The sequence below is a fragment of the Austrofundulus limnaeus genome, unplaced genomic scaffold (genome assembly GCF_001266775.1).
Source record: "Austrofundulus limnaeus strain Quisiro unplaced genomic scaffold, Austrofundulus_limnaeus-1.0 Scaffold489, whole genome shotgun sequence".
Classification (NCBI taxonomy): domain Eukaryota; kingdom Metazoa; phylum Chordata; class Actinopteri; order Cyprinodontiformes; family Rivulidae; genus Austrofundulus; species Austrofundulus limnaeus.
This window is the reverse complement of record NW_013952891.1, coordinates 111,276-119,931: the sequence shown is the minus strand read 5'-3', so window position 1 is coordinate 119,931 and position 8,656 is coordinate 111,276. Positions and strand designations below refer to the sequence as shown.

At 41.1% G+C, this 8,656-nt stretch overlaps 1 protein-coding gene across 1 annotated transcript in view; it reads left to right on the top strand.

Annotated features, from left to right (window-relative positions):
• plekha6 (pleckstrin homology domain containing, family A member 6) overlaps positions 1-8,656 on the top strand; it is a gene marked incomplete in the record, with an annotated part of 107,630 nt that overhangs the window by 19,851 nt on the left and 79,123 nt on the right. Inside the window, 1 exon segment of the mRNA XM_014025638.1 lies at positions 782-854. Within this exon segment, the coding sequence (XP_013881092.1) occupies positions 782-854 (73 nt within the window).

The window sequence follows — 8,656 nt, the reverse complement described above, 5'->3', positions numbered from 1 at the left end:
AAATTCTCCTAAATCACTCGTACGCACAACTTAAGAACAAATCTGTGCGTACGAACGGTTCTTGCATGAGGCCCATTTTCTCTATTTCTGATCTAATGTATGTAATATAAATCTGAACCTTAACAAAGGGCATGGCACTAATACAGCATTATTCAACTGGTGGCCCACAGGCCACATCCGGCCCGCATGTGACCAAAGTTCAGCCAATTAGTTCATTCATCTCTTCAGCCCAAACTCCTGGTTTTCTACTTTAATTACTCTGTTCTTTTAGTTAAACATAGACATGTTTGGTGTCTTCAGAAACGTCAGATTCTTGGCTACAAGCTGGTAAAAACATTTCTATGAACACTCAAGACAGTTAATACTACAAGTAGTTGAAGATAAAACTATGAAAAGAAAAAGTCAGAGATGTCAAAATAATATTTGTGTTAATTATGAGACATAATGTGTTATTTTTGTTTTTGATATTGTTTAATTATCACTACTTTTATAGGGTTCTACATGTTGTATTCATGGTTAAATACAGCAAAACAAACTATTTCAAAGGCAACAGATCTTTGTAATACTTGGTTTATTTACATAATAACTTTAATTGCTGGATGTTCGGCCCCTCAGCTGTTGACCTGCAGTAACTGTGGCCTTCGGAGCAATTTAGTTGAACAGCCCTGCATTAATGCATATAATTTTGTTTGTAAAAAAAGTTATCAGGCATCCAGTTTTTAGATGAGAAACACATCAGTTTGATTAGTGAGTTGATGCATATGTGGTGTGTTTCCTACAGGCCAGCAGTGGAGTCAAACAGTGGAATAAAAGGTGGTTTGTGCTCACTGACAGGTGTCTCTTCTACTACAAAGGTATGAGCTTTAGTCTGTCCACATTTCAACCAAACCCTGTTTCAGATCCAGATAATGTAACATGCTGACAGTCTTTAATTACCTTGTAGCCCAATAAATGGTGGTGTCCAGCTTTGGAGAACAGGTTGTCTGACTTCAAGATTAAAATCAATACAGTTTACAAAAAACAGTGTAATCTATCATGTAAACCATCCATCCATCCACCCATCCATTATCTATACCCATTTATTCCTCTTCTAGGGTCACAGGGGTCACTGGTGCCCATATCAAGCAGTCACAGTGCGAGGGGCAGGGTACACCCTGGACAGGTCTCCAGTCCATCGCAGGGACACATAGAGACAAACAAGACAACCATTCATTCTCACCTAGGGATAACTTAGAGTTATCAATTAACCTAACAGTCATGTTTTTGGTCAGTGGGAGGAAGCCAGAGTGCCTGGAGAAAACCCACGCATGCATGGAGAGAACATGCAAACTCTACCCAGAAAGGTCCCCGGGCTGGGATTTGAACCAGCAACCTTCTTGCTGAGAGGCATCAGCTCTACCAACTGAACCACTGTGCTGCCCTCATGTAAACTAGTCAACTTCAATATTTCAAGTTAAAGTTAAGTTCAAGTTACTTTATGAATTTATTGTTTACATTCCTAAAYGTTTGAATAGTTTTTCTCCACACCATGAGTATGCATTGCACACATCCAGTCAGCTCCATCTGAGCTACAGTTTCAATTCCAAGCTCTCATGGTGGATAAAAGAGTTGTGACTTCAGCCATGTTCAATGATCCAGGTTAAGTTTCAAAGGCCAACAGGGTCTAAAATGCTGGAGTACTTGAAGCTAGCGAATGGTTCGTTCGCCAAGACGCTGAGAAGAGCAAGGAGTCAGCAGGAACTGAGGTCTATCTAAACCTCTGTAAGTTTATTTTGAAGTTGCTAAATGTCTCTTTTAAGTAGGGYTGGGCGATATTGGCAAAAAAATTAATCGCGATTAATTGTGGTATTTAGTCGATAACGATTAATTTGACGATTAATCCCTTAGAGTCCCTGGACACCCTTATGCCCTAGTCACATGACCAATTTAGTGGGAAAGATTTGCTCAGTAAAAACCTGTCCCAAATTGTCAAAATTACAGACKTCAGGCTACACATCAAACTTTAAATTGTGTTGATAGATAAAGAAATCACAGAACTTTTTTTAATGTTGGTCATATTTGAAGTGGAGAGGCGCACTGAGTGGACTCTGCCTGGTGACATTAATCATATTAATCGTCAAGTGCCAAAAATAATCGATTAATGTTTTTCTGGCGATTAATTGCACACGATACGATTTTGCCCAACCCTACTATGAAGTTAGACAGATTGTCTTTCTGCTACATGTTGACAACATAAATGTTTCAGGAAACTTTGAGACTAGAATTTGGGCCCATGTTTGAGAACACCGTACCGGTGTTGTGTCAGGTTTTGTTCCCCCACCAAGACCTGATTTTCCACAAATTTCAACCTGTTTTCCTCAAGGCTTCTCTGTACTCTGTGAGAACTGAAGAACTCTGTTCTCGCTGACATAGTTGTGAGACCTTCTTTTTGGCATGGACAKTTTATACAGCAGTACAGAACTCCTGGGAAGCCCCTCCCACTGGGGGTCTACACTCTTACTTCCCTGTACAGATTTTACCTTCCTTCACCACAAGACCTTTATGATACACAGACAGAGACAATGAACACCATTTGGCTTTTGCAAATTTGTCCAAAAGAAATCTCCCTTGCTGACATACAGTGCACAGTAATGAGTGAACTTAGTCAATAGCTATGTTTACATGCACAAAATATTTTGATCTGATTGAAATGTATTCGGATTAAATAATCCGAATGTACTGTTTACATGGACACAATCTGATCATGAAAAGTGTTTACATGCACAGGACTTTTATTCAGAATAGAAGTCCAGACATGCGCAGTGTTGTAAACTTTCAGCTCTACTTCCGTGTTACAAACGTAAACAAAGCTCCTCTGTGCGCTCAGAACGGACCCGTTTCAGCTTTTTAATAACGGTAGAGACGTCGTTACTCCTCGGTTCAGCTGCAGATGAAGCAATAAGTGTTTTTTATTTTTATTTTTGCGAAGCAACGTCTGCTGTTTGTTTCCTTTTTCATCTGTTAAGAGAGCGAGGAGGAAAAGTTCTGTGCGGTGCAGCACAGCTGCCCCACCTCCTCTAAGAGCAGAACCGGGTGAATGAAAGTCAGAAGACATGCACACAGGTCATTTTTCTACAATCAGAATAAGATGATCGGATTAARTGTTTACATGAACCTCATTCCGATTATCAATCTGCATAACCCACCCGACTCATTCGGATTAAAAATTCATTCAGATCGAGCTCAATCGGATCAGAATAATCCGAATGGGCTGTTTACATGACGCATTTTTATTCTGAACGACCTTTTAATCCAATTACTTTTGTCCATGTAAACGTAGCTATTGATCTGCATTACTGGATTGGACATCATGTGACTAATCATGCGCTGCACAGGTGCCACTGCTGTCCACTGAGTTTTGACCCCAGAACATCCATGATTGGTGGTAAAAGGGAGATGAAGCAGTCACACAAGTAATATAAAAAAGGGATACAATATTTTGCCATAAATTGTCAACACTACAACAATAAGATCACAGATCTAGGTTATCACATTTTATAGGTCATTAAAATATTTTTTATGTAAAAATGCAGAAAGTAGGTCATTTAAGCAGCTTTATTTTGACAACCTTATGTCAGGTAAACCCACGAAAAGACAATTTTACTGTTCCAACAAATTATTGTTATTAAGATTATTATTATGTTAGGATAACCTACTACACTATAGATAAAAATAGAGTCCTTTCTTAAGTTTCCTATTTTAAGAGCAATCTTTTCAGATTTCGACTGAAAGTCTAAATTATAATTGAATCTCTTTACAATTACATACTAGAGGGATTTGACAGTGAAACTAAAATACCTGGCTTTAGACCACAATAATTTATTAGTATGGTGCAGGGCCTTCTTTTGCGGTCAGTACAGCATCAATTCATCTTGGGAATGACGTATACAAGTCCTGCACAGTGGTCAGAGCGATTTTAAGTCATTCTTCTTGCAGGATAGTGGCCAGGTCACGACGTGATGCTGGTTGAGGAAAACGTTTCCTGACTTGCTCCTCCAAAACACCCCAAGTGGCTCAATAATATTTAGATATGGTGACGGTGCAGGCCATGGGAGATGTTCAACTTCACTTTCATGTTCATGAAACCAATCTTTCACCAGTCTTGCTGTGTGTATTGGTGCATTGTCTTGGAAAAACACAGTAGTGTTACGATTGAGCTTGGTTGATTAGAACCCCAAGATGCAGAACTGAGTGGGGTGGCAAAAAGTGATTTATTAAAACAAAAACAATGGTGCTGACGTGGCAGCAAACAAGAACAAACAGGAACATGAACATGAACATGAACATCAAACAGTAAACAGAGAACAAGGATCTGACAAAGACTGAGGACAAAGGACAGAATATAAAGGAAGAACTAATRAGGTAAAACAAGAAACACCTGGGGAAGAAGCATGAGGATCAGGTGTGAGTGGGCGGGGCTAGAGCAAAGGCAGACAGGAGGAAGAAAACAGGAGGAAAAGACAGAAAACTTAAACTAAATCATAAGCACAGACACAAATCATAACAAGTAGGAGAGATGAGTTACTCTGATCCTATGTTTACTCATAAACACAAAATCATATGCACAAAAAAACCACACGCTAAAGAGCAGGGGTGCCCAACCTTTTTTGCACCAAGAGCTACTTTTGAAGTCGGCAGTTTGCYGAGATCTACTCGTCCAGTCTCGGTATAAAAAAAAAACATAATTTTGTCTCCCTACTCCTCACTTCTTTAAAGTAAATAAAACAGAATGTAATGTGTTGCTAGTTTTATTTAATTTAAAGTATTGTCAAACAAAACTATCTACTTAACCATATACTGTATTTACCTACATAAAAAGAAAAGATACAATCCTTATTTAACTCCTGACAAAGAAACATAAAAGTGATGCTTGAACAAAAAGGTTCAATTTTTTACCTCCTTCAATTAGTACTCCCTGTAACGTGCGAGCTACGAGGGCTGAAAACCTGCCCAGTGAGATCCACAGAGTCAAATAACTTTGGAGCACGGGAACTCGTCTCTGTTTATTCAAAGAACTCTCCTCTCTTCTTTCCATAGAGTGGAGGAAAAACAAAACAAAAATCTATCAGGGTCAACATGGCTAACACAAGAGTACCGCCCTTTTTTTTTCAAAATCAAAGCACACTATATAAAACTCTCTCACAGGCGGCTATAAAATCTGGTGCTGAGCTTCCAGGACCGGTTTCACCTGATCAGATCTGTTCCTTTTATTGCCTGGAACAGATCCATCAGATGGTTTTCTGAAATATCGCCCGCCAGTGGTTCAGGGGGTAGGCTGTTATAAAACCCGGTGCTGAGCTTCCAGGACCAGTTTTACCTGACCAAATCTGTTCCTTTTATTGCCTGGAAGTGATCCATCAGGTGCTTTTCTGAATTTTATGCATTTTTGCAGAAATATCGCCCGCCAGGGGTTTCTGGCTGATTCCAGGCGGGAGAACGGGTGCTGAACGTAGGACCATGGTTCCACCTCACTGGATCTCTTCCTTTTATTCCCCTGCATCAGCACAAGCAGCCCCGTGCTGGAAATCAGCCATTTCACCCGCCAGAACTCACCCGACAACTTTTGATCGCTTATATCTCCGCGGGGGGACGTCCCAGGAACTTGCAGCCACCTCCAGGTTGTAGCGGAGATCCAGAACTTTAAAACAAGCCATCTCCCACCGGATCTGACGCTCAGAGCTGATGCTAGAGGCTCCGTAGTAAATTGAGTACTGTATCGCCCGCCAAAGTGCCTTTTTTGGCCGGTCATTGGTTAATAGCTCCGCAGGGGAACATCCCAGGAACTAGCAACCACCTCCAGTTTGTAGAGGAGGACCGTAGCTTTCTAAAATCATCTCACTTTCTCAGATTCGATGGTGAGAGCCCGCGGGTGAAGCAAATGAAGGTTGAAATTTCCTCCCAAAAATGCGCGTAAAATGCACTAAGTCGTGCGTAAGTTGCTTATAGCTCTGCAGGGTAACATCACAGAGACTCCATTCAAGTATCAGCTTATAGAGCAGAACCAGGGCTTTAAAACTGGACCATTCACGCCAGGATCCGACGCTCCTAGGGAGGGGGGCTAAAACCGTCCCGGCGGGAGGTCAGACAGTGGGTATTTTGGAGGTTTTTTGCTTATTGCTCTGCGGGGTAACGTCGCAGGGACTTCATTTAGCTTTCACCTTGTAGGGCAGAACCTGAGCTTTCAAATAAGACAGCCACTCCGGGATGCAACGCTCAAAGCCAGCGCTAGAGGCTCCGCAGCAAGTTTGTGCTGCGCGGGCACCTGGGAATCAGCTGGCGGGCAACTGGTTGGACACCCCTGCTAAAGAGAAAGACAGCTGGGGGTGGGGGGCTTAGGTCACTTGGGATAGGGGGTGGGGGGTTAGGATCAAACACATGAGATGGGGGCGGGATTCAGTGGAGCCAGTGATGTTTTAGGATAATTTTCCATGCTGGAATCGATCTGAGACGCGCCAGAGTCCAGAGACCAGTTCATACCATCTCATGCTCAGTTCACAGAGTTCAGAGTTTCCCCTTCTTCTTCACGGCCTTCAGACTGGTCCCACACATGGATGATACAGGAAGGGGGGAGGGAATCAAACCCTTGTTGACATATCCTCTGGGGGAGTTTAGATATCTTGCCAACCGAAGGCCAGCAACTGGGTTCTGAAAAGATAAACACAATTGTTTTGGGACAAGCAGCCCTTGAATTTTTCTTGCTGCTTTCAGTTATACTGCATCTCTGAAAATGGCGAGAAAAAAAACTAATGTTCCGAATTTTGTGTCTTCCTCTCCTCTCTCCGTCTGAAGTTTCACCCAGGTGTAATCCTTATATCCCAGAGACACGCTCCTGATCTGCGATTGTCATCAGAATCACATCCAGTTTGTGACTTTTCTCCCCCATCATCTGAGTCTGTGCGTTACCAGTATGGGAGATTACATCCATTGTGTCTGACAGCTTCTCAACGGCCTGGACTTCTGTCAGGATCACTTTCATTTTCCAATAAATCATAAATCCACCTCCGCCGATCATCAGAAATCCAATTATCATAAATCCAAATGTATACAAATCTTCCATGTCTTCAATGGAAAGCGGTGGCAGACAGATCAGGTTCCAGCCCCAAGAACCACTGATCCAACCAGCAGCAACCATTCCACTGGGACAGCTACGTTCCCCTCGTTCCAATCTTAATGTAGAAAAAATAGTGTCGATTGCATTCAGAGACCAGTTGACCAAATCCATAGTTCCTTTTTGTTTTGGATGATTGGTGAAGAAAGGCTTGAAAAAGCTGCGAAGCAGGAAAGGAGGGACAGGTTCAGGAGAGAGAGCAAAAAAAGCATCCAACACCTCTGGAAGCCAAGCGAAAACAAAAATATTTTTTGGCAAAAATTGTTTGGCACGGCCGGGCTATAGCAGCCTGGCCATGTATATTGACTCTGTGGAGCTCCCGACGGACAGTTCTGGTGGAAACAGGCGAGTTGAGGTGCACATTTAATTCTGCTGTGATTTGGGCAGCCGTGGTTTTATGTTTTTTGATACAATCCGGGTTAGCACCCGAACATCCCTTTCAGACAGCTTCCTCTTGCATCCACAGTTAATCCTGTTGGATGTGGTTCGTCCTTCTTGGTGGTATGCTGACATTACCCTGGATACTGTGGTTCTTGGTACATCACAAGGACTTGCTGTCTTGGCCACAGATGCTCCAGCAAGACATGCACCAACAATTTGTTCTCTTTTGAACTCTGATGTGTCACCCATAATGTTGTGTGTATTGTAATATTTTGAGCAAAACTGTGTTCTTACCCTGCTAATTGAACCTTCACACTCTGCTCTTACTGATGCAATGTGCAATTAATGAAGATTGGCCACCAGACTGGTCCAATTTAGCCATGAAACCTCCCAAACTAAAATGACAGGTGTTTCAGTTTTATTGTCTAACCTCTGTACTTGTGTCTTAGGTTTATGTGGCAGAAAGGGACTTGTACAGCATTAGCAAAAACCTACAATGAAAAGTTCCCAGACTGCTTATTGATTTTATCTCTGGGGCAAGTACATATTTTTACATACCGCAACATCGGCAATTTTCTTAGCTTTAATTTAAAACATATTTTATAGAGATCAGATAAGAAATAAGGGCGCTACAAATATTTTTCTGACAGATTGATGCACATCCCTCTTTGGAGCGGTATGGTTTTGTTGACATGGCTCAGTGCATAATAATTAGGGTTGGGTATTGAAAATGTTTATTTCAATACCGGTGCTAAATCGATACTTTCAAAATGGTACTGGTTCCTAAACGGTATTTAAATCGGTACTTTAAAAATAAATAAATAAAATACACACAGTCACACAGAGGTTTATGAAGCAATGATTATTTCTGAGGCAAAGTCAAACTTGAAATTGACCAACATATTAACTTAAAACTAGAAAACATTAAAAAAATTAAAAAAAGTTTTATTTTATCTAGCGCTAAATATTCAGTTATTATTTGTATATTAATCAGATTAATATTTTAATATTAATATTTTTTACATAAAATAAAATGACTGTTTTAATATTCCAGCATTTTTGATGCAAAAACAGCAACGGGCTTAAATAAAACTGTAAGAGCAACTCAGAGAAAAAGAAGACACACAC